Source organism: Theobroma cacao, chromosome 9 (assembly GCF_053813885.1).
Source record: "Theobroma cacao isolate CCN51 chromosome 9, ASM5381388v1, whole genome shotgun sequence".
Classification (NCBI taxonomy): Eukaryota; Viridiplantae; Streptophyta; class Magnoliopsida; order Malvales; family Malvaceae; genus Theobroma; species Theobroma cacao.
The window spans coordinates 45746482-45771889 of record NC_142647.1 but is presented as its reverse complement, the minus strand read 5'-3'; the positions used below and the strand labels follow the sequence as shown (position 1 = coordinate 45771889).

The 25408-nt window shown below is 34.1% G+C and overlaps 3 protein-coding genes and 1 long non-coding RNA gene across 7 annotated transcripts; 2 read left to right on the top strand and 2 right to left on the bottom strand.

Annotated features, from left to right (window-relative positions):
- Positions 1–1117: 1117 nt before the first annotated feature.
- Positions 1118–3128, bottom strand: LOC108663329 (uncharacterized). Its single transcript, XM_018127038.2, has 3 exons — positions 2960–3128; positions 1781–2146; positions 1118–1690 (listed from the first exon to the last, which is right to left on the bottom strand). Exons 1-3 carry the CDS (start codon positions 2978–2980, stop codon positions 1118–1120), a joined length of 960 nt encoding a protein of 319 aa, XP_017982527.2. The 5' UTR covers positions 2981–3128.
- A 4563-nt stretch (positions 3129–7691) lies between these two features.
- Positions 7692–13769, top strand: LOC148761025 (F-box protein At3g26010-like). 3 transcript variants are annotated; one of them, XR_016028476.1, is made up of 2 exons: positions 7692–7848; positions 13187–13769. XR_016028476.1 is itself a non-coding variant. In XM_088810139.1 (2 exons), the coding sequence occupies exons 1-2, from the start codon at positions 9352–9354 to the stop codon at positions 13663–13665; spliced, it is 582 nt and encodes a 193-aa protein (XP_088666265.1). In that variant the 5' UTR covers positions 8228–9351; the 3' UTR covers positions 13666–13769. The 3 variants fall into 3 exon arrangements, 1 of the variants encoding a protein (XP_088666265.1); XR_016028475.1 differs by lacking the exon at positions 13187–13769 and adding an exon at positions 9817–10001; XM_088810139.1 differs by lacking the exon at positions 7692–7848 and adding an exon at positions 8228–9454.
- Positions 13770–16388: 2619 nt separating this feature from the next.
- On the top strand, positions 16389–17705 carry LOC18590282 (NAC domain-containing protein 90). The gene is made up of 3 exons (XM_007015709.3): positions 16389–16663; positions 16798–17090; positions 17192–17705. Exons 1-3 carry the CDS (start codon positions 16513–16515, stop codon positions 17474–17476), a joined length of 729 nt encoding a protein of 242 aa, XP_007015771.3. The 5' UTR covers positions 16389–16512; the 3' UTR covers positions 17477–17705.
- On the bottom strand, positions 17115–23133 carry LOC148761024 (uncharacterized). Of its 2 annotated transcripts, none has more exons than XR_016028425.1 (2): positions 22754–23133; positions 17115–18631 (listed from the first exon to the last, which is right to left on the bottom strand). It is a non-coding gene; the product is annotated as an uncharacterized LOC148761024 (long non-coding RNA). The 2 variants fall into 2 exon arrangements; XR_016028424.1 differs by having other exon boundaries at positions 17115–18456.
- Between the last annotated feature and the right edge of the window lie 2275 nt (positions 23134–25408).

Sequence of the window (25408 nt, the reverse complement as noted above, 5' to 3'; positions counted from 1 at the left end):
AACAAAATCAAGGGCTAAGCCACTTTCATACTATAATGAGGCTTAGTTTGATCTGTTCCGCGTCTTAAACTGTTACAGCACGTTTGGTTCGCGGAATAGACAGGAATAGAATAGAATTGCTATTCTGTGGGAATAGAATAAAGTGAGAATAGAATAGAATAGTTATTACTTTGTTTGGTATTATGAATGGAATAGAGCAGGAATTACTATTATGACTTATCACAGTGTTTGGTTGGTAGAAATAAGATTGGAATAAGAAAGGAATAGGTGATAAAAAGACAAAAATGCCCTTGACCATATTAACAATTATTTTCATAAAAAAATAAAATTATCCCTATTATCATTTAAATACACATTTATCCCAAAAGATAATTACCCATCATAATTATATTTTTTTCCCAATTACTAAAAATAATTATTATTTAATCACATATTTTTATAAATAGATAATTATTTAAAAATATAATTTAATTATATTATATTTTATCTATCATAATCAATTAAATTTGTGTATAGATTTTTTTTAAGCCAATTCTTCATATATTATGAATCATTTTTTTCTAAAAAAAAATGTAAATTATGTCTTTTGATAGATTAAATGCAAATTCATAAACCCTTTTAAAAAAAGAAGAAAATCATTTTTTTTAACCCAACATTTGGTGCTGCGGAAACATAAATGGCAAATAGAGAAATACCGTGTCTTTCAATTTATTATTTGCATTCCATATCTGGCAAGAAAATGACAATTTACCATTTTAACTAAAGCATATTAGCATGGAGACGGTATAAATATTAAAAGAGCATTGTAATACTAAATGCCTTTTAGATTAAAATATTAGTACATATAATCTACAAATCATGTCTAGTTCAGAAAAATACACTGACTTTGAAATTAATGGATGAATATTCATCCTATTACACTAACTTACAACATGCATAAAACAAATAAAGTCGCTACAATAATATCACCCTTATACAACTACTAACATAACTGTCAATTCAAAAGGATTTTGACTTGTTAATGAACCTCATAATTAATATAAACATCAAGCACAAGTGCCCAAAAGTTACAATCTCTGGAACTTACCTTTACAAAAAGTTTTAGATTAATCCAAGCTCAACGGTCAGCAAGAAATGTCCTCAGCCATTCAAGTCTTCGATCAGGATCAATACTGAAAAACACAAACATAAGAGTTGGAGATTCTGGAAGTTTAATTGAAGCTAAAACCCTTTCCATCGCTGTCAATCCCTCTACTTGACTTAAAATCCCATCCAACTCTTGAGCTTTTTGTTGGATGTTCACCTCTGCCCCAACACTTCTGCTAAACTCAATTCCAGCCTCTTTTATGTTTTCACCCAATATCGTTGCAGCAGCAATAATTGATTCAGATGTGATGGGATCACCCGTCTCATTTAGCCTTTTCCTCTTCCTTGTTGAAGTTGTGTCACTTCTGGGAGCTGAAGTTTGAGGTTGAATATTGGAAAAATCCTCATCCTCAAAATTATATCCAGCTAGGTTTTCACCTTCAATTTCCTCATTGATTGTATCATTACAGTCCTGCATTTCTTCAAGGATATCTGCTGCAGTTTGTGCATCTTTCCCTGTTGCACGATCTCTTGCATAAATTATACTTAGCTCATTGAAGAAGGGAAAACTTTTTCTTCTAAAAGGGGCAGCCTCCTTATGACTCTAATAACAAAAAAAAAAAAGACTATTAGTTATATTATTAGTAAGAAACTAATATGAAAATAATTAAATAACCCAAACTAAATAACGTACCTGTATGTAAGCTTCCCATACTGGATCATCAGCAACAACCATATTCCTTTGATCATCCCACCCAAATCCACTAGTATGTGTCCCTTGCACCATATCATATATAATAGCCCATTCTTTTTTCAAAGTCTTTATTCTAGACTCTATGTGGGGCTTCGCCTTCAAGTTTGCATCTGGTAATTTTGTTGCAAGCATATTTTCAAGTTCTATTAAATAACCCCCTCTAAACCCAGTGTCAGCATTATATTTCCCTATATTGTGCAAATCAATCAAAGCTGTAACAAGTGCAACATCTTCATGATGATTCCATTTTCTTTTGGTTCCCTTTGAACTTTGAGAAGCTCGTGCTGAAGATGTGGACATTGTTTTCTACCATACACCAAATATTTAATTATAAAAAATATTATTAAAATGCTGTCAAAAATAAATATATTCAATAATATATTCAAACTACTCAAACTTTATTCACATGATAAAAAGTACAATATAAACAACACAATTAACAACAACAATTGACAAAACAATAACACGTTAAGAACAAATTAAAAAAAAAGTACAACTTGAACTGGCAAAGGAAAGAAACCCAGCAATAGTCCTTCAGTATCAATATGCCTAACAAATGTCAATCATCATTTTGCCTAGATGCTTGCCATTCATTGAACATCTGATTTGCTAATTCCATTCTGAAATTACCCCAAACATCAGTAGGATCAATAGTACTTATAAAATCCTCATCAACTGCTATGTTGGTTTCAACATATTCCCCTAAATCCATTTCAATAGGGTCAAAACTCATCTCCCTCCTAATAAAATTATGAAGCAAACAACAAGCTATAATAATCCTATTATGTATCCTAATCGGATAAAATGATGGACTCCTAAGAATACCCCATCTCATTTTCAATAACCCAAAACATCTCTCTATAACATTGCGAGCAGCAGCATGTTTCATATTAAAAAATTCTTCAGGACTGCTTGGTTCATGGCCTTGACACCATTCATTCAAATGGTATCGTTGACCCCTATAAGGTGCAAGAAAGCCCTCACAATTTGTATAGCCCGCATCAACTAGATAGTAACAACCTATATAAAACAAACTAAATAAGTTATTTCCTTATTTAAGTAGAATAATCATATAGTACATAATTTGAAATACTTTCCCATTATCATAGGAAAGCTTACCATTAGGCACTTTAAGTCCATTTCTTCTCCTTAGTGCATCTCGAAGAACTCTGCCATCAGCTACAGACCCTTCCCAACCAGGAAGAACAAAGACAAATTGCATGTCAGGTGTACATACACCTAACATATTTGTTGCAATATTCCCTTTACGAGTGCGATATCTAGGTTTATCTGCACTTGGCACCTTAACTCTGATGTATGTCCCATCTAGAGCACCTAAACAATTCTACAAATCGGATGTAATGAATTACTAATAAGTAAACTTATTAATGTCTTGTATATATATAATTACAAAAAGTTATAAGATCAATAATCTACCTTAAACCACCTCCACCGATTGTCTGTTGAGTTTGTTGGAATGGGCTCAGGTTTTCTAAACAAATGTTCTTGCAATTTCAAGACTGCAGCCAAAACATTATGAAAGTGCCGACTAATTGACTCACCCGACCTTCTAAAATTTAAACTAATTACTCGATTCTTAACATGATGAGCAATAATATGTAAGAATATTGCAACTTGCTCATCTACAAGCATGTTCTTTGTTGACTTCAACCCTCCAATACTTTCTAACATTTCACATAATTTTAAAAAAGTAACCCTATTCATCCTAATTTGTGAAATACATGAAATATCATTATCATACACAAGTCGCCTCACATACTCTCGATTTGTAGCAAAATCTAATGCATAAGATCTTACTCTTGGCCTATAAGTACATAAAGTCGATGCTGCAGACAATAAGGTCAAGAATGAACTAACAGCACGACAAATCTCCATATAAAATTTAAACATAGCTAATTGTCTTTTTCGTCGTTCCGCATCTCTTCTCAAATACAAACGAACCATGACTGCAAAAAATAAATATTCTAATCTATTTTATTATTTAAGGAAAATATTAAAGCCATATGGTAAAAAATAATAAGTGACATCAAAATCACATTTCAGCCCCATAAGTAAGCCATATGAAAAAATTGTAAAATTTAATAATTGCTGGGTTAGAGAGACAGACAGGGAAAAAGAGGATTAATGACATTTCTACTTGGCAACCGTTATTAAGTCAACATTCTTTTGGCAATGTCCAACACAAATATTACAAAAAGTCAAACTAACTATATAAGATATCATCACATAATAAATATAAAAAAAATACTTTATGAAATACTGAAAAGGGGAAAGACTTTAATTTTTAAACAGGGAGGGTAATTTAGGTTTTAAGTTTTTTAATAAAATCTTAAATTATGGAAGAAATTTTTTTTGTCTTTCATTGTAGTATTTAAATATTAATACATAAATTACTTTTTGATAAATCACTTTTACTTGGAGCCTTTGACCCTACTCCCTATAAAATAAAAAAAATGGGCTCATTAATATATTAACAACCTTAAACTCTAGATAAATAGTATAAAAACTAAAATATTTTAAGAAGTGAGTGGTGCCATGTGACACAACTCCCTCCAACGTGGGTCTGCCCATGTTTGAGACTGATTGGATGTCACATCCAAAATTTTCAGATTTCATAAGAAATAATTGGAACCTAGAAGGAACTAATACTACTGCCACCTTACGAGATTTAGCTGAAGCTTTAGATAAGTGGTAGTTTGATTCTTTTAGGTATATTTATAAGTGCAAGTGAAGAATATTGGCGAGGCTTTGAGGAATCCAAAAGCAACTAAACAAGGGGTAGAATGACTACAATGAAATAGTATAATGTATTTTCATAAAATTTAATAATTTAAAATTTCTTTTAGGTATATCCCACATGAGTATTCACTTTCTCTTATTTCCATCCTCTCATTATACATTAAATTGTAGTTATTTAAATGTGAAAATGCATTGCTGTCTCCAATACTTTATGAAAATTTAATAATTTTATCATAGAATAATTAGAGAGTAAGTATAAAAGCACCGGTTTACCCTTTAATAAATATTATTGTATTTCTTTAAAAATGCTAAATTGTAAAAATTCCAACATATTTTATTAAAATTTTCATAAAAACAAATTTACCACTCAATGAAATAGTAATAACATTTTTGATTAAGATATCATCAAAACTATTGAGGGATTGTATTTATAAAAATACTTCTCTTTTCCATGAAATTGTCTTCTTTTTGTAAAAAAAGAAAAACCCATGTGCCGTGTGTACTAATGGGACATACAATATGAAAATGAAATGATGCACACATATACAACAGTGACTAATGCCAATCAATTGTCCTCCTTTCATTCAAATTAAGTTCAACTCAACTCCAATTAAATAAAAATAGTATAGATCCTCACATTCAAATTAGTGCAAATGTGATTCAGTCACCAAACTTTACAATATCTTTTCACATACTATGCTTTGTACCGAATATTCTTCAAAATGAAATAGCAAAAGCACTTCATAAAAGAATCTGACATTAATTCAAAGATTCTTGATTTCTTGCTTGGAAAATAAGCAGCACAGTATCCTTTAGAACTTAATTTTGTTCTTTCTTTGTGTCTATGCAATGACCAGAGGATTTGCAAGGAAGTTTACAGTGATTTACTAAGCTAATTTGTTCATTAAATTATTTGAAGCAAAATCACAATTAATCACAAAATCACAACAATTAAATAGAAATGTTGTTGCCTGAAGGATTTGAAGCAACTACCTCCACTGTGGACGGCGGAGAGAGAGGGGCAGACCCACTGGTGAGCGGCTGAGAGAGAGGGGCGACCCACGGGCGAGCGGCTGAGAGAGAGGGGCGACCCACGGGCGAGCGGCTGAGAGAGAGGGGCGACCCACGGGCGAGCGGCTGAGAGAGAGAGGCGACCCACGGGCGAGCGGCTGAGAGAGAGGGGCGACCCAAGGGCGAGCGGCTGAGAGAGAGAGGCGACCCACGGGCGAGCGGCTGAGAGAGAGAGGCGACCCACGGGCGAGTGGCTGAGAGAGAGGGGCGACCCACGGCTAAGAGAGAGGAAGATGACCAGCTGAGAGAGGAGATGAAGAAGGAAGAAGGATGACTGGCTGAGAGAGGAAATGAACAGGGGGGAAGGGTGGCTGATAGAGGAGAGGAAGACGGTCGGCTGAGAGAGAATATTAATTGGGGGAAGGTTGAATCTGCTGAGGAAGATGGGGGAAGGAGGAAGAGAGAAAAAAAAATAGTTTTTATAGGGATAAAGTGGTGATTTAATTAAACAGTTGAGGGTATTATAGTCAAAATACAATTTAAACTTATTCCCCCGGTCAGAGAATAGATAATACCGGGGGGGGGAGCGGGTATTAGCCATTCCCACCGATTCAGCCATAGTTGAGGAATTTCTATTCCTCAGAATGCCTATTCCGCCCTCTTGTTTGACAACCAAACAAGGGAAACGGAATGGCATGGGAATAGAGGGGGAATGGCTTAGCCATTCCCCCAACCAAACATGCAGTTAATGTGATAGCACATGGCGTAGAAAGAAAAGACATTGCCTGATTTAATTTCTTGACTGGTCTGATAAGAATCTAAGCCTTGTACCCAAAAAGAAAAGTTAGAATTTCCTGTTTTATAAGAATACATGAAGAGGCTAGTCTTAGACAGGGAGAAGCTGCTACACTTGAGTTGAACATTCACTTTCAGCCGGAAATTAACTGTCAATCATGGGAGGCCACACAGTAATTTCGTGAACTTGTAGCATTTTCCTTAGATGCCTTACCCGAATTGAATGGAACCCTGTATTTAAGGAGGCTAGAATAAGAGATAAGGGTCTTATGTGATTACTGAAGACCATTAAATTTTTAGTACAATGAATATATAGCTTTCTCTATCAATCATTTCGGCTAACAGCCACTATTTACCTGGCAGGAATTAGGAATCATTCTTTGATTCTATTATTCAGCTGAAATCACAGGAAATAATGATGATATTTCACTAAAAAGCAACCTGAAGCACAAAATGGAATCAGTGAAGCTAGTTCTGCAGGAAAATCAAACATTTGCAAGCTGCTGTTGAGAGAATGGGAATTGATTTTTGAGATGATCAAGATGGCAGAAACTTCGAACGGAACATTAGCAGAACAACTTTTAATTGATGACTCTGATGTTCCTGATTGGCTTTTGACCGAGATTCTTCAACGGCTGCCAGTTAAACACATCTTCATGTTCAAATGCGTGTCCAAGAGATGGTTCACCCTGATTTCTGATCCCTTTTTTGCCCGCTCTTATGCCACCAGAATCAACCGTAGCTTATCTTTGTCTACATCTCAACCATGGAACCTTCTTTTTCGGTACTTGTTTGAAGTAAGAATTCTTCCATCTAGAATGATAGATGACCGTGTTGCTCTTATTCAATTCCAGGATTTCCCATTGCCAGGATTTTCGTTAAACTTTCTTCCTTCTTAACAGGATTGCCCGATAAAGATCCTGGCATTGAGTAATGGTTTGTTGTTATGTTCTGAGAGCTTTTACTGGCAGAAAAATTACTACATTTGCAATCTACTTATCAGGCATGAAATTGATGAATAAAGGATGTAGATAAGTGTTCAAGAAACACACACACGGATGATCATGAAGCCAGAATAATCGATAGTAAAGAAAGAAGACAAACAGGGAATTCAAAGTGCACCGTTTTAATAAAGCTTGCATATTCTTAGAATAGCATACAAAACTAACGTTTCACTTATGTATAAAAATTAGTTAGCTGATGCTTATTTGTTAGTTAGGTAGTTAACTTTACTCTTTCCTGTTAAAACATACATGTACAGATATATATACCCTCATGTAAAGTTTTTACCTTAATGAGAAATACTCTTACATTTCTCCCATACCTAGGCGTCGCCTTCTTCACCATTTTTGACATGGTATCAAAGCAGGTCAGATCTGGAATCGTATTTTTGGAATGATGGCAAAAGAAATCCTTGGTCCTTCATATACTCTTCATCACTAGTAAATCCCTCCTGTTTTCAGCTCATTCACCTATTTTTGATCCTCAGTATTTGATTCTCAATTTATCTCTGATTTCATTTGCTATTTCATATCATTTCTTGATTAATCTCTGAATCAACTGAATCAAGATTTCAAGGATCTCAAACCTCAGCACAAAACACATCTCAAATCTCACCTATGGGAGATCCATAATCTCCTTATTACCTTCATCACACTGACCATCCTAGTTCAGTCATCATCAACCCCAAACTCACCACAAGTAATTATGTGACCTAGAGTAGGTCGTTTCTTTTAGCACTTTCAATCAGAAACAAAATAGGCTTTATAAATAGGCTTTCAATCATAATCTCCTTATTACCTTATTCTAGCATGGTTGTTGGATTCAATCACTCTTCCTAGAACATCGACTATATTCTACATGGACTCTGCTATGGATGCTTGGAATGTTTTGAAGCAAAATTATGCTCAGCCAGATGACACCAGAGTGTGTAATCTACAGTTTACCTTAGGGAATGTGACTCAAGGGACTCAGTCTGTGGACACATACTTTGTTGAGCTCAAAGGGATTTGGGAAGAGTTCAGAAACTATAGACCCTTACCTAGCTGTCTGTATGAAAATTGCAATCCAGAATGCTTCAAGAAGTACACTGACCAATATAAAAAAGATATGGTCTTTAGATTTCTGAATGGGTTAAATGATTCTTTCTCAGCTGTTAGGTCACAGATAATACTTATGGACCCTATACCAACCCTTGATAAGGTATACAACCTTATGTTGAGGGAGGAAGCTCAAAGAAATATCTTGTTTCAGACACAACCTATGCTTGAATTATCAGCTATGCTTGCTGCAGCTAATACAAAGAAGAAAAAAACAGGAAGGACTTAATATGTAGCCACTATGGGAAGAAGAGACATATTAAGGAGAAATGTTATAGAATCATTGGCTTTCCTGAAGATTTCAAATTCACAAAAGGAAAGCTTAATGTTAAGAAAGGCAAAACAGCAGTGACATGTGTGACAATATCAAATGATACATCAGCTGAGGAGACTTATCTATAACAAGTAAAAGAAATGAATGGAACAAGCACCATGTCCCAGATGTCTAACCTACAGCAACAAGTCAACAAGCTTATGGAGATCTTGAGTGAGAATGGTTTGACCAGCAATGATGGTAAGGGCATTTCAAACACAACCTATGCTTGAATCATCAGCTATGCTTGCTGCAGCTAATACAAAGAAGAAAAACAAGAAGGACTTAATATGTAGCCACTATGGGAAGAAGGGATACATTAAGGAGAAATGTTATAGAATCATTGGCTATCTTGAAGATTTCAAATTCACAAAAGGAAAGCCTAATGTTAAGAAAGGCAAAACAGTAGTGACAAGCGTGACAGTATCAAATGATACATCAGCTAAGGAGACTTATCTAGAACAAGTAAAAGAAATAAATGGAACAAGCACCATGTCCCAGATGTCAACCTGCAGCAACAAGTCAACAAGCTTATGGAGATCTTGAGTGAGAATGGTTTGACCAACAATGATGGTAAGGGCATTTTAGTAAATTCTCATCAGACCAAACACTCATTAGCAAATTCAACCCTTGCAGGTATAGTCTCGGGTCTTTCTTGCTTTAATACAGTAAATAACATGCCTTGCAAGTTTGAAAATGTTGATTCTCTCATGATCAAACATAATTATTGGATAATGGATTTAGGTGCTAAAGATCATATCTCATGTTCTTTAAAAAATTTTGTTTATGCAAGACCAATCACAAATACCTTTGTTCAGTTACCAAACAGTAGGAAAATTATAGTCACACACATAGGAAGTGTAAAGTTGACCCCATTGTTAACCTTAACCAATGTATTGTGTGTGCCTGCCTTCAAATTCAATCTCATATCTACTGGTCAGCTCACTAAAAATAAATCAACCTGTGTTCTATTCACTAACATGTATTCTATTGTCCAGGACATTCCATCATGGACAGTGACTGGGGTAACTAAGGTTTCTTCAGGACTATACTTCATGGAAGATAAAAGAAATGAGCAAGACCTTTCTAGCTATTGTTTTAACAATATCATTAAGTTTCTTTTTGTTTCTTCAACTAGTACCTGCAATGCAGGGCATAGGACTTTTGATTTATGGCACTTAGACTTAGACATGCTCTTTTAGAAAGATTGAATGTAATACATCAACAATTTCCAAATGTTAAAAGTTCAAGTGATTTGTGTTGTGAAATTCGTCCTTTGGCTAAGCAAAGGAAGTTACCTTTTCCAATTCACATTCAATCTACCAAAATTGCTTTTGAGTTGGTCCATGCATATATTTGAGGACCTTATGAAAATCCCATTTTACTTAATCAGAGGTATTTTTTCACCATTGTGGATGACTTTATACGTTTTACTTGGATTTTTCTCATGAAGAATAAATCAGATGTTTCAAGTATTATACCCTCTTTCAATGCATTTGTTCAAAGACAATTTGATCTTAAAATTAAATGTTTAAGGACTGACCATGGGTAGGAATTCAAACTTTCAGAATTTTTTGTTAAAATAGGAATAATTCACCAATTGTCATGTGTAAAGGATCCTCAACAAAATGGAATTGTTGAAAGAAAATATCAACACATATTAATGGTTGCAAGAGCTTTCCTGTTTCAATCTAAGGTTCCTATTAACTTTTAGGGGGATGCAGTCTTGATTGCAACACATGTCAATAATAGAATGCCAACCAAAATTCTAAAAGACAAGTCATCATATGAGCTGTTGTTTAAAAGGCCACCTTCTTATAACCATTTAAGAGTATTTGGCTGCATGTGTTTTATATCCACACTACAAAAAAATAAAAAGAAATTTGACAAAAAGGCTATTAAATGCATATTTTTAGGATATCCTAATAACATTAAAGGATATAGAGTTTATGATCTGTGTGCACAGAAAGTCCTGATTTCAAGAAATGTTGTTTTTCATGAAGAGATTTTTCCTTTTCAGACTTTGCAGCATAATCAGTCAGACCAGACATTTCATCAAACACCTATCCAGCATGGCAATTATATAGATCATTTTAATTCCAATTCATTCAATTTTCCTTATCAAGATCAAGAATCAGTTGAAATACACTCACTTAAGTATACACAGCCTGTTATTGAGCCTTCCACATCGAGTGCAGTTGAGTCACATAATGAAACCCCTTGTCCTAGGAATGACCCTGCAGAGAGTAACACTCATGACCATGAACCTAAATCTGAAAATGAAACAATGTTACTAGTTAGGAGAAGCCTAAGAACTAAACACATTCCTAAGTACTTGGATGCATATTATACAGACTTACCATCACAGACAAATAACACCACTTCACATCCAATTACCAATTACTTATCTACTCATCATTTATCACTTGCACATAAATGTTTCACCATTGCTCTATCAGCTATCTATGAACCAACCTCTTATCATCAAGCTATCAATTATTCTCACTAGAGAGAGGCCATGGCTGCTGAGTTGAAAGCACTGGAAGACAATGGTACATGAAGCATTGCTCCATTACCTTTTAATTGGCACGTTATAGGTTGTAGGTGGGTATATAAAGTAAAGCTGCATGCAAATGGAAGTGTGGAGAGATACAAGGCACGTCTAGTTGCAAAGGGATATAATCAAATTGAGGGATTTGACTACCAAGAAACCTTTAGTCCTATTGCTAAGCAGACTACAACGAGGGTATTCTTTGCCTTAACAGCAGCTTATAATTGGCGTTTGTCACATTTTGATGTGAACAATGCTTTCTTACATGGAGACCTAGCAGAAGAAGTATACATGGAGATACCTTAGGGTTACTTAATCAAGGGGGAGAACTCTAACTCATCATCAAAATTGGTCTACAGGTTACATAAATCACTTTATAGACTTAAACAGGCATCAAGGTAGTGGAATGCCAAACTCACTACTATAATATTGAAGTATGGTTTTAGACAATCAACCTCAAATTATTCACTCTTTACTATGAGGACAATCAATGGTGATTTTATAGCACTCTTAGTCTATGTTGATGATATTTTGATTGCAAGTAATTCTGCTTAAGTTGAATCTGATGTTAAAAATTTCTTAAGTTCTCAGTTTAAACTCAAGGACCTAGGTAAAGTTAAGTATTTCCTAGGTCTTGAGGTAGCTAGATCACCAGAAGGCATTTCAATATGCCAAAGGAAATATACTCTAGACTTACTGGAAGAGCATGGATTGCTTGGAGCCAAGCCTATGAGTACTCCTATTGACTATAATCACAGATTGAGGAAAACCAATGAAAGAGATGAATTTATAGATGCCACAAGTTACAAACAACTAGTTGGGAAATTATTGTACTTGACTTTCAGCAAACCAGACATAACTTATGCAGTGTAGGTCCTCTCACAATTCATGGATAGGCCAGCATAACAACACCTTATGGCTGCTCACAGAGTCTTGAAATATCTTAAGAAAGCACTAGGCCAGGGAATATTGATGAAATCAAAGAGTAATTTGAAGATATCTGGTTATTTTGATAGTGATTGGGCAAGATGCCCTGACACTAGGAAGTCAATCACAAGCTACTGCATTTTCATTGGTGATTCACTGGTAAGCTGGAAATCAAAGAAGCAATCTATGGTGGCTCGGAGTTCAGCTAAAGCAGAATACAGATCCATGGCCTCCACTTGCTGTGAGATCATGTGGCTGAAGTATCTGATGTCAGATTTTGGGATTGATGATAGTGAAGCCATAAATCTTTACTCGGATAGCCAATCAGCCATTCATATCAACAAGAATCCCGTGCATCATGAAAGAACAAAACACATTGAGATGGATTGTTATTTCATCAGAGAAAAGGTGCTGACTGGAGTGATCAAACCATTACACATTTCAACAGATTCACAGCTTTCAGATATTTTCACTAAAGCTTTACAACCTAGACAGTTCTATAAACTACTGGGCAAGATGAATGTTCACGACATTCACTGTTCCTCCTGAGGGGGAGAATCAGGCATGAAATTGATGAATAAAGGATGCAGATAAGTGTTCAAGAAACACACAAATGGATGATCGTGAAGCCAGAATAATCGACAATAAAGAAAGAAGACAAACAGGGAACTCAAAGTGCACTGTTTTAATAAAGCTTGCATATTCTTAGAATAGCATACAAAACTCACCGTTTCACTTATGTTTAAAAATTAGTTAGCTGATGATTATTTGTTAGTTAGGTAGTTAACTTTACTCTTTCCTGTTAAAACATACTTGTATAGATATATATATACCCTGATGTAAAGTTTTTACCTTAATGAGAAATACTCTGACATTTCTCCCATATATAGGTGCCGCCTTCTTCACCTTTCTGACGCCACTTATCCGGCAATGGATTGCTCTGCCCAAACCTCCCCAAGCCTTACAATCAGTTGCAATTGGTTTCATTAGCAAAGATGATGGCTACAACGTGGTCCGGATGCCAACAGCTGATGGCTCATCCAACATTTTACAATTGGAAACTTTCTCTTCCGAGACTGGCCAATGGCACTGCTCGATGGTACACTGCCCTGTTCCTGACTATTACAACAAGACAGATTGTCCAGTTGTACATTACAATGGTAGTTTACATTGGCTAGAGTTTCGCCACAGCAAAATCATTACATACAATCCTGACAAAGAAACCAGCCAACTCCACCTGATGAACTTGCCTAATGGCAAAGAAAGTGAGTACCTATCACTCCTGAGGGTGTCTCGTGGCCATTTTCGTTACTTCGAGGTGACAAATACTTTTCAAGGACCGCGCAATTTATGCATTTGGGTACTTTGACTACGATGCCCAAGAATGGTATTTGGAGTATAGGATTAGATTTTCTGATTCTTGGTCTCCTCAAGGTGAACTCAATAGGTTTATTCCCAAAGATAATTTCTACATTTTCCCTCTGCCTCTCCACCCTCATGATTTTGATATAGTCTATCTGGGTTATGGAGGCTGCCTGGTTTCATACAGCCTCCAGACGAGAAAACTGGAAGTGCTTCATCGGAACTTCTACTCTCATCAACTGCTTGCTTTTGTGCTCCCACCATGGCCAACAAGGATTCCTCAACCATCTTGGTAAATACATTAACTAGCTACTTCATCAGGTTATTGCATATAATTAATGTGCCTAAAACAAATTGGAAAATCCTTAGTCATCTAATCGTTCGAAATTAGAATTTGAAAAAGAGAATAAGTTTTACGAAATGAAGAAGAATTTCTCCCATACAACTGAAACATTGAATTGCTGAGTTATTAAATGCGATGTTGATGTTTACAAATAGTATTTCAATCCATGCTGAAAAATATTAAATAAGCACCCATTTTTATGAGAAACCCCATTGTAGTAAATGTTGAACACCCACTCCTCACTGCAGATTGCCTTGATTCCCATCAAATTATCCAAAAAAATCAGTCATCCCTTCCCAGAAATGATGAGACTGACATTTCAACAGGAAACTCATACCAATAAAAAACCGTCAACCGTAGAAAGGAAACAAGGCAAAAGTCACACAACACTCCTCTTCCCTTTGGATTCAAATTAAATATCGATTTTATTATTTATGATGATATGGACCAGTTGTGACTGTCAAATCCAAAAATTGGGAACCCAAAGAACAAGGGTCTCCTTGTTAGCTCGCTGTCGTATGGGATTAGCCAAGCATTGCGTAGGCAAGTCATGAAGAAATCCAGGGTCAACCCCACATCGCATGGAAATTTTCAAATATTTTTTGCACGCATGGCTTAAGACAGGCGTGTGTTAAACCCCTCGCCCTTTACGCGGATATAAAAATGAATTTGAAAAGGTAAAAGGCTTAAAAAAAGCCTAATTCCTAGGCCAAAAGGGTTGCTTGTTGATTATGAAAACAACTTTTCACACTGATATTGATTTGTTTCAACCTTTTTCTTCCATTAAACTTTTCAACTTTTGTTTCATTGTGCTGACACATACATACATACATACACCCTTTTCCTATATCCCACTAAGGAGAGTAAGACTTGGTCCCTTTGCGTACCAAATCAAGTTTTGGTAACAGGGTCAGGGATGTCTACAGATAGGTATTTGTTATTTTTTAGATATTGCAGTACGAAATTTATTATTGGACAAAATATACAAACTTTATAAATATTTGATTAAATTTTTAAATGATTATCCAAATTTATACCTAAATATTAAATATTCGTGTTTAATTTATTAAAATAAATTTAAAATTATTTTTAATATATATTATTAATGAAAATTAAATTAATAAATTAAAATTAATTCATAAAAAATACATTAAAATTTAAAATCATATTTATAACAAGTGATGAGTTTTTATTAGAGACAATTAGTGGGTTTTAGTAGTATTACACTAATTAAGAAAAAAAATATGCATAAAACTAAAATTTAATATTAAAATTAAGCTAACATTAAATTTAATATTATTTTCTTATTTTCTTCAGGGTTGGTTCCAATTGTCAACCATGTCTAAACTATGGTGCTTCTTCAAGTTTCTTTATCGTTGAAAATTGATACCCATAATTTATAAATTAGAGAGACTTTCTTCAGATGGTGGAATTGGAGGGATTTTCAATTTCTTCATGATTATAGAGAAGAAAACTGGAAAATATATTTTGATGCTTTTTTAAAAAAAAATTAATTTAAAAATAAGTTTATGATTATCCACTCAATGGTTGCAGCATTAATTGACCATGCAACTGCGATCAATAACCAAGCCCACAATATTCTTTTACTTGCATGACTGTTAAAATTTATGGAATATTAGATAAAAGATTATCCACCCTTTAATGCCAATAACCCATTAAAAAAATGTCATAATTCTGACCTCCAAGCAAAGTCTTTCCCTTTTATTAAAGAATATATTACTACAATTGACTATGCAAGGGACAGCGTTGGCCTTGGGACCCAGTGATGGACGCCCCACGAGTTATTGGACACATATCGACCGCGGTTGTAATTAGGGGTAAACTCGGGAAACCAATCTGCGACACAGCCTCTCATTGGATTGAATTGAAGGGCTCAATTGAGAGGAACCAAATTTCGAGGACTTAATTGTATTCGTCGACTGAAAGTTTGAAGGCTCAATTAGGAATTTAGCCAATTTTATTTACCCCTGGTGCTTGCAAAATGGGTCAAATTCCCTAGCTACCCCGGCACAAAGTAAAGCTAATAATTAAAGTGGAGCAAGTTGTGACACGTTGACCATGTCTTCCTATGATGAGGATGCAGAATCAGATGGACCGACTTGGATTTGATGAGCTGTAAGGGGTAATATGACATGTTAGCATGCGGCAGATAGAGAGGCGAGGGGTTTAAAGAAATAAAAAAAGCCAGGCTGACTGCTTCAACATCACATATCCTTGGCTTGGATTGGATTGGGACAAGTGAAGCAATATTATAGGACAAAGGAACATTATCTTCATTACATAACCGCGTGGAAGTTTCCACCAATCCAAAAACATGCACAAATTTTCCAATTTCACTCGGCAAACCTCCTCCCTCTCTTTTCCCTGTACTAGATGCTTATTTAAGCCCCCTGCATTTACACGGATAGGCTCATTCGAAGCAGATTAACAAAGGACAAAGGGTACAAAAACTCAAATACGGTAAGCAACCACATATAGCTGCTACCGGTAATGGAAGTCGCCACGGGTTTTCGCTTCTTTCCCACAGAAGAGGAGTTGGTTTCCTTCTACCTACACAACCAGTTGGAAGGCAAGAGACAAGAGATGCACCATGTTATCCCAGTCCTCAACATTTACGATGTAGAGCCATGGGACCTTCCACGTACAATTTTCTTTACTGCTCATTACAACACGAATGCAATATATGTTAGATATGCTTCAAAAAGAATGCTACACTGCCTAATCTGTTTTGGTTTTCTTTTTCTTTTTTTTGGTTTTGTTTTGGATATGTTGCAGAGCTTGCTGGGGAGGTTTGTAAAGCAGACACAGAGCAATGGTTTTACTTTACACCAAGACAAGAGAAGGAAGCTCGTGGAGGGAGACCTAACCGAACTACAGCTTCTGGATACTGGAAGGCAACAGGGTCTCCCAGCTATGTCTACTCATCAGATAACCAAGTGATAGGAATGAAGAAAACCATGGTCTTTTATAAGGGAAAAGCTCCTTCTGGGAGGAAAACCAAATGGAAGATGAATGAATATAGAGCCATAGAAGCAGTAGCCAACCCATCAGCTGCTGCTACTCGTAAGGTGAAAATAATATCTACATACATCTTCTTTGGGCTTAAAGCTAGATATGAACTTCTTCCATTTCTAATCATCACTCGGTTGGTCATCATTTCTTAATGTAGTTGAGACACGAATTCAGTTTGTGTCGAGTCTACGTGGTGTCAGGAAGCTTACGAGCATTTGATAGACGCCCGCTAGAAACTGTGCCACGAGGAACACAACTTCATGACAATAGGACTACAATATCTTCTGAGAGACCCACAATGATGGAGATAAGCTCCTCAGGTACTTCACCTTCCGGAGGAAACCACTCTGAACTCCAAGACAGCAGTGAAGATGACATTTGGGAGATGGTTAATGATCTAGAAGAACATCCTTTAGTATGGGAACAAGTGAACTGGACCTGAGGGAAGCAATATTGGTAGGTAATTAGCCCTTCTTCTGGCATGATAAGAATTGTAATACAAAAAACTTGTGCAAAACCTAACTTTAGTAAGTAGCAGATTTCTTCTTCCCTCTTGTAGGTTAAGGGAACTTGCTAGCAAATAAGCAAAATTAAAGAGATCATTTAATGTAAAATAGGGTTATTTTTCTGAAGAAACTGAAGCTTGGGAAAAATCGCACAGTTTTTGCACAGTATCTGTCACTGATAAACTAGACCTACTAACCCGGAGCAGGAGAAAACAAAATGACAAATTGAAGAAAGAGTACCAGAGCAACAGTCTTAGAGAAAAATATAACAACAACCATAAAGGACAAACAAGAAAAAAAAGTAGTCAGCCTATCTGCTTATAAACTCGCTAAATATCTAATCCAAAGTCTTGTTCAGACTTAATCATGCATGCCTATATGCCACCAGGGATTTCGAAAATAGACTTAAAGATTCCCAGCTATCATTTTTAAATGAACTACCATCAACAGTGAATTAATTTTTGCCTTCTACCAGCTGCAAGCACAAAGTTGATAGAAAATAGATATTTACAAGAGGGACCTAGCTTCAAAACTAGACCAGATCCTATACTGGCTATCAAACTACCGTGCAATATAGAGCAAGGTTGATAACAAAATGAAAAGGCTCAATCTACATAGCTCTAAAATATTAATAAATTGAAAAGGCTCTGCTGGTAGTCTTTAGTTACAATAGCACGAGAAAGCCAGAATACAACGATAGATCATTCCAACTCAAGATTCGTGATTGATTTCTTCTACAGATTGTGAATTTAAGATGATCAAATGGCTCAATCCACAATTAAAGTCTTACAAAGGAGATTATAGAGTCAAAGAATTTTGGCTCATCCTAGGCTGGTAGGACACAACCTTGACAAGTCTTCACAAGTTTCCCCGTCAGACTTTAGCCCATGGAGTTGATGACAGCTCACTTCCAACGCTGTTTCAAGAGGACCATCCAGAAATTTCAAATTTACGCTCACACAAGTTTCAGAGAAATTATTATTCTCAAATCTTAAATGGTTACTAATCCAACAAACAATAGTAGTCAATGTCTAGTCAATCCATGTTGAACTCAATAATGTTCCCATGCCTATTTAATGTACTGGAGACAACTGAAAAATAAAAAATAAAAAAAAATACCAAAAAATGAGTAGATTTATGACAAATGCGGAAGTATACAAGGAACCTCACTTAGATAGCAAAGTAGTGAATGCAAATAGCATAAAATGATCATGAGTCATATTATTGAATTCAACATGCTTGAAAATGAATCCTACCACACATTTTTATCAAATATTTGGACCTCTGCTCTTCATGAGACAATCAAAGAAGTTATATCAGACTAGAAAGCAGTGTTCCTGATGTGTTAACTTCGTATAAAATCCAGAAGAAGAGAATTCATTCTTCCCCTAAACATGTGAAAGCTTGAATTTGATGGTTTACATTCCTGTGAAGATCAATGTGTTGTCAACACAGTGGAATTAGAAGAATGGATAACAAAAAGGACAGTTTCAATATCCTTCTATTGCATGCAAAACTCATAGGCTGGTGCCATGTTTTAAGCTAAAAAGTGGATACACATCATCATTAAGGATCCCTCCTTTCACGGCCCAGCAAGATGCAACAACTAACTCTTAGGAAATTTTGAAGGAATTATCACCAACCTGATGGGCATGTTTTCTTTCTGGCAGTGGCAGGACCTTTTCTTGAAACATCTGCCTTATGCCTTATCCTTACATACATATACCAATGTCAACATCACAACCGATGAGTTATGAACCTCAAAGAAGTGGTTTTGTTTCGTCAGTAATTATTGCTCTTCCCCTTACTATTAGCAGTAAATCTAAAAGGCACCCAAGCAAACAATAGCTAACCAAAAAAACAAAAAAAGAAGCAAGAACCACTGTCTGAAAAGGTTGGAATAAGAACCCTTATCCCTTGCCTGTCCTATAATCTAACATCAATTTCTCTAGAAAATGCTTCTTTCTTATTCATTTTGTAATCAATTCGTTAAAGTTTGTGAATACTATTCATAGATTTATTTTCCTCACAGAAATTCTTATAATTACTCATTTTTTGTCTTTTAAAAACATTTGCTACTTATATTACAAATCATATCTCAATGCAAATTTAATTTGTTTCCATTTGCACTCATGTTTATAGCTGCTGACCACTTGGTGGCTTTTCAACCTATAGGGACTTAATATTTATTGAAATTAGCATACTGAAAAATAGGCCAAAGTAACCATAAGTAGATATGATCTCATAAGTTTCCTCCTCTTGACCATATCCCTAACCTTAATTAGCATATTCATTTTCTGAGGTACCTTCTTTTTATTTTGTTTGGAGAAGGGGTATATCCTACCAATGTTCAAACTTTCAGCCATGATATGAAACAAGTCAATAGAACATGACAAGGATCAGATTTCCAAATAATTAACAAATGGTAAGGGCACAACGTTTGACCGGACTATTAAATAAAATACCACTCTTTCTCTTTAAACAGTAAAGAGGGAAATAAAAATTAGCAGATGAGAAAATAAAAGGGGAGATCTGTGCAGGAAATCTATTTCATGCAGCTTGGCAAGAAAAATTTTGAAGTATGGATACTGGATACATTGCATGTCAGACAAGTTGCCCATGAAATTTGTTATCCTGATTGAGGTCAACTAGCCAAAGGGAGCTTTCACATTGCATTGTACCTCAACTTTCTTTCTTTTTCTCATTTATTATATTGTGCATCAATTTAATCAATATGAAATAATCAAAGCCTAACCATACAACATTCAAATACTGGAACTTTTATTATTAAAAATATGAATTCAGTATCCACCAAAAGAATTTTTGTCTGGAAGAAAATAAATGCATGGCATAGGTATGTACCAATAAAAAAAAAGGAAAATGGAATCTAATGTTTTTAACATTTCAGAGCTTATCATTCTAGGTCAAACAAGTTGACAGTATATCCTAAGTCACCCCTATTTCCCTCTCAGTTTACGTAAGTTTAAATGTATTCCTCTTGACAACGAATAAAAACCTTTTCCGCATTCAGAAAAATATATATAGATAGATAGATAGATAGATAAGGAGCCGGAATATCAATGGCACCTCAATTCATAGTAGGATCAGAGCTTTTCTTTTTTTCCTTTTGCCACAGAATGGGTCGTTTTGCAATTAAAATTTACCCACCTGAACACCATACCTTCCTGAACTGCCCTAGATTGGCTTCCTACCTATCAACAGATTAAAATGTTTTTCTCTTCTGCTAGTTCATGATCAACCAGTTAAGACAAAGATGAAAACTAAACTCAACCGCCTTGTTTTTCTAACCAAAAATCTATAGATATCTACTGAACAATATAACTTCATGGCTAGGCCTCTCACTTAAAATCCAGCAATACACCCCCAAGCTTCATGCACTTTGACACTCATATACAACTCATAGCATTAATCAAGAAACTGTTCCTCATTGGCAGATTCTAGCCAGCAAAATGTATAACTGAGCTAGATGTCAGAATTTGTATAATCAGCATACTGTACAATTGCATACATCTTTATATCTATCTGTCTATGTCATCAGCTCCGTATCTACACACTACATAATGCTAAACCATCAAGCAAGCTTTGAAAAGTGCCAGAAAAATTCTAGATATAACATTAATCATATGGAAGGGTACCTTTACTTCCTGCATAAGATCATTTTTTAGATTATTCACCACTAACATGGTCTGTCTAAAAAATTCCATATGATCTGGCTTTTTATATAGTTGCATGCTCCTTTTGTCGGTATTAGGTCAACATGACATATAACATTTTGCAGTGCAGTACTAACACCTTGATGCTCCCTTCTTCTACTTTTCTCAGCAGAGAAAAGAAGCAATGGCTTTGACTTTGTCCTCAATGCTACCAGCAAAATGAGTTTCTTTTCAAGAGAAAATGAGTCAATCGTGTTCCAATACTTCTTCTAAATGTAAAAGTGTGTTCCACACCTTCTACTACTCTGTAAAAGTATACACAAGAGCAGATAACACTCTTGTATGTCAGAGATAATGAGAAAGTGAACAACATTGGAAATATATGAAACATTGACAAATCCAAACTTGTCATTCTTTTGACTTCTTGTGCCCAAGAAGCTAAAGTAATTTAGTCTCAACTCTCAACAACCTATCGCCGCCAGAAACTTTAAGGCAAGTGATCAGCTCTGTAACCATAACACATCTTACGGCAATCAGCTTATTGTTCAATAGAGTGGCTTCATAACATGCACCAAAAACCCTCTTTTTAGTGAATTAAAAGGAAATACCTCCAAAGTCCAAATCAACAAAAGGCATCACTTTAGTTGGATTTGGTCTTTAAGGTATTAGTACAACTTATGCAAGGGCATTTCAGTTTGCCACAACAGATCCTTCATTCCTAAAGACCAGAAACTACCCTAACCACTCTAAAATGGTTTGAAATATATTAAAAAGAAACCACGAAAATGACAGGAAATTCAACCTAATATGGAACTTTTGTCACCACTCAATTGATCAAAAGTCAAAATCACATGCCACCTGAGTAAAATCGTTTGACTTACAAACAAATATGAGACATTGAAACAATTCCGCGTTGATGACTTCCCTTAGTCAATTATCATCTATTCAATCAACAAATCAAAATTTCATCCAAAAACAACTACATTTTCAAATATGCGACATCAAACCCACAAATTCCTCAGCTGCCCATCCGCATTCACATTTTGTTTGTGGAACAAGCAACATGAATCATCAGGCAAAGAACACCTTCCCACAATTGCTAAAGGAACTAACTTCAACAAAAGAAAGAAAGAAATCCATCTTTTACGATTCATTGCTTCCAACTTCCAAGTCCCAACCTTTCTTTTTTGTTTTAAATCTGCTGGGTTCTCAAAACAAATTCCATAAAATGAGGAACCATGTTTATTATTCTTCTCCTATTTATTTCTCTCATTCTTCTTGACAAATAATTTTACATGGAACAATTACAGCACACAGAAGTAAGAAACACAAACATTGAAAAATGAGAAATCATCAAGTATATAAACTCAATAGACTCATATAAAGCAACCTCTTTTAACACCTCTAAATGAAAAACAAAAGAAAGAAAGAAACCCAGATTTATTTCAGTCTAAACAAATCCAAAATATAAGGAAACAAACAAAAAATCAGATTAAACTGGTAATGGCAATTTCGTAGACAAAATGAGTAAAGGCTTACCTTGGACTTGTTTTTGTCCCTTTTCCCCTTGCAACCTATTTAAAGCAGAATCTACAAGTAATGGAAAGAGAAAGTGGAGAGAGAGAGATAGTCTGCTTGATCAGACAGCAAAGGAACCATGAATACTTCAGAGTTCTGACACTAATTTAGCGCTACCTGCTTCCTGTGTCCTTAGCCATGTTTCAAGTTGACGAGTTTTGACTTCACTTCTTTCTATTCTCTTCGTAAGTTTCAAAATACGGAATTTTTTTCATTTTGTATTCTCTTTACGTTTTATAAGTGTATATTGTTTTTTTTTTTGGAAAAATAAGAAATAAAATATTTATACCTTTAATATTTAAGTATTTGATTTAATAATTGATTAATCTTAAGTTCAAATTTTTTTAAAACAAAAAAATATCTATCGTTATTTTGCTATATATTTTTCATTTAATTTTTAAATAATTTTATTAACTAAATCAATATAATATTTAATCTCTAAGTAATTTTATTTGCTAATTTAGTATAATATATACATGAAATTAATTTACTTATCATATATTTTATTTAATTAAGTGCATATTTGATGTCATGCTTTTATCTTATTTTGATTTAATAAGAATAATTTTTTTTTGGTTTTCTTTAAATAGTGTTTAAGGGACTAATCGCCGCTTATTTTCTTAAAAAAAAAAGGTGAAGGAAACCCCTAACCATCAGCTAATTATGGTCCTTAAGGGGTTTGACTTTAATTGTATGTATTTTTTTTTTTTTGGAAAATGACTTTAATTGTATGTATTAGATTTGAATGATTTTTATTTTTTATTTTGTAGAAAAGAAGAAGGATTATTTTATATAGTACTATCAAATTTCAATAACTCCTCTGACCTTTATCTATTTGGATAAAAAAATTGTAAATTTTATAAAATATAAATTCTATTTCATACTCGACTTGATAAAGAATTAGTAATAAAATTTAATGTGAACTTTTACAAAAAAGGAAAACATACTTTAATTTTCGTTTTCCATTTTCCTTCAATCTTTTCGTTTCTTTAAGTTCTTTTCCTTCTTACTTATGCTTCTTTATTTTCATTTAAGTTAAATAAAATTTATAATAATAACATTTTCTATTTCTTTTTTTCTTTTTCCTTTCTTTTTCATCAATTTCTTCCACCGCCAGTAATGGGCCTTGCAGCAATGGGGTAAGGCCAAATCTGGCCCTCCCAACTTCAAACCTGCGTGTAGAGCTAAATTAGCACCGACCATCGTTGATTCTATTAATTGATAATTTCGATTTAATAAAATAAATTGATAATTTAGTTCTATTGTGTGACAAAGAATAAAAACTCAATTATAATTGAAGTGATCAATTAATGATGGATTTTGCGCATCTAATTGGGTCAGTGTAGTTTGACAGTTGTGTAGCATTGACTTTTTTAAGAAAGACTTCTATTAGGGTTTATTTTACAGTATATATGGTCAAAATACCCAATAATTCTTTATACTCATACATTTTATCCAATTTAGTTTCTATACTCAAAATTGAAGTAATTTAATTTTTTGATTTTGAAAATTGTTCTAATTTAGTTCTTCTCTAACAGCATCCAATTTTACCGTTAAAAGGTGATAATCTAATTGCTGACATGATGTTGACATGGTACTTTTGGTGATGTAGTAATACCACGTGGCACTGACATGATGATGTGGTAGTGTCATGTGGTATTAACATGATGGCATGGCAATGTTGACATAGCATTGACATGTCAATGCCACATGGCAAATCAAGAAAAAAAATTTCAAAAAAAATCTGTATCACGTTATAAAAACTAAATTCAATAAAAATGTATAATACAGAGACTAAATTTAATCAAATTGAGGTATTTAGGGATTAAGTTGAAAAATAAAATAAAAAATATAAATTTTTGAGTAGAAGATACATATATTTTTTTTAGAAAGCAGATAATACATATACTTATTAATAAATCAAATGTTTAACTGTTAAAGATTTATAGTATTAATATATATATTTTTTCTTACTTAATTATTTGATTCTAAAATAAATACATTAATTTATCTTCTTTGTAAAAATTTAGTTTGAATTCTCCTTTTATAAAAAAAATAATATTTTATCTTTAACATATAATTATAGGAAGATAACGTCGTTATTTACATAAAACCCTAAAAACGCTTAAAATTAAAATTTCATTTTTGTAGTTATAAAAGGTAATAGTTACTTTTTTCCTTGGTCACCCCTCAATCTTCTTTTCCCTTTTTTGTTTTTCTTATTAGAAGTTTAATTCATCGATTAATTATTATCAAATTAGGGCAATGATGACAAATTTATGTTTCTTGATTTTGATTTGGATTTTTTTTCTTAAATTCTTTTAATTTAAGGACCAAATAGCTTTATGATAATAGTGCTTGTATGCATATGAGCCTTATTGTTCTTAATTTTGTTTGTTTTTTCTTTTTTAACGATGATTATAAAAATAATTTTTCGTTCTAACTTGCTTAATTTGGGCCTAACAGACTTCTTCTTTTTTTAAAAAAAGTCAACAAACCTTTTATTATATTTATAAAATCTAAGCTACTTCACTTTTTCAATTTTTTGTTTATTTTTTTTGTTCCTATTTTGTTTAATATTTCAAGTTACATTTTTTAGGTTAGAATTTTTTTAAT

Coding starts and splice junctions, on each gene's coding strand:
- LOC108663329 (XM_018127038.2), bottom strand. CDS start 2,980: ATGGACTTAAAGTGCCTAATG. Junction 2,147..2,959: donor TGGACTTAAAGTGCCTAATG/GTAAGCTTTCCT, acceptor GGTGTATGGTAG/AAAACAATGTCCACATCTTC. Junction 1,691..1,780: donor TATGGGAAGCTTACATACAG/GTACGTTATTTA, acceptor TTTTGTTATTAG/AGTCATAAGGAGGCTGCCCC.
- LOC148761025 (XM_088810139.1), top strand. CDS start 9,352: ATGGAGATCTTGAGTGAGAATGGTTTGACCAACAATGATGGTAAGGGC. Junction 9,455..13,186: donor AGCAAATTCAACCCTTGCAG/GTATAGTCTCGG, acceptor TCCCATATATAG/GTGCCGCCTTCTTCACCTTT.
- LOC18590282 (XM_007015709.3), top strand. CDS start 16,513: ATGGAAGTCGCCACGGGTTTTCGCTTCTTTCCCACAGAAGAGGAGTTG. Junction 16,664..16,797: donor AGAGCCATGGGACCTTCCAC/GTACAATTTTCT, acceptor GATATGTTGCAG/AGCTTGCTGGGGAGGTTTGT. Junction 17,091..17,191: donor CAGCTGCTGCTACTCGTAAG/GTGAAAATAATA, acceptor TTCTTAATGTAG/TTGAGACACGAATTCAGTTT.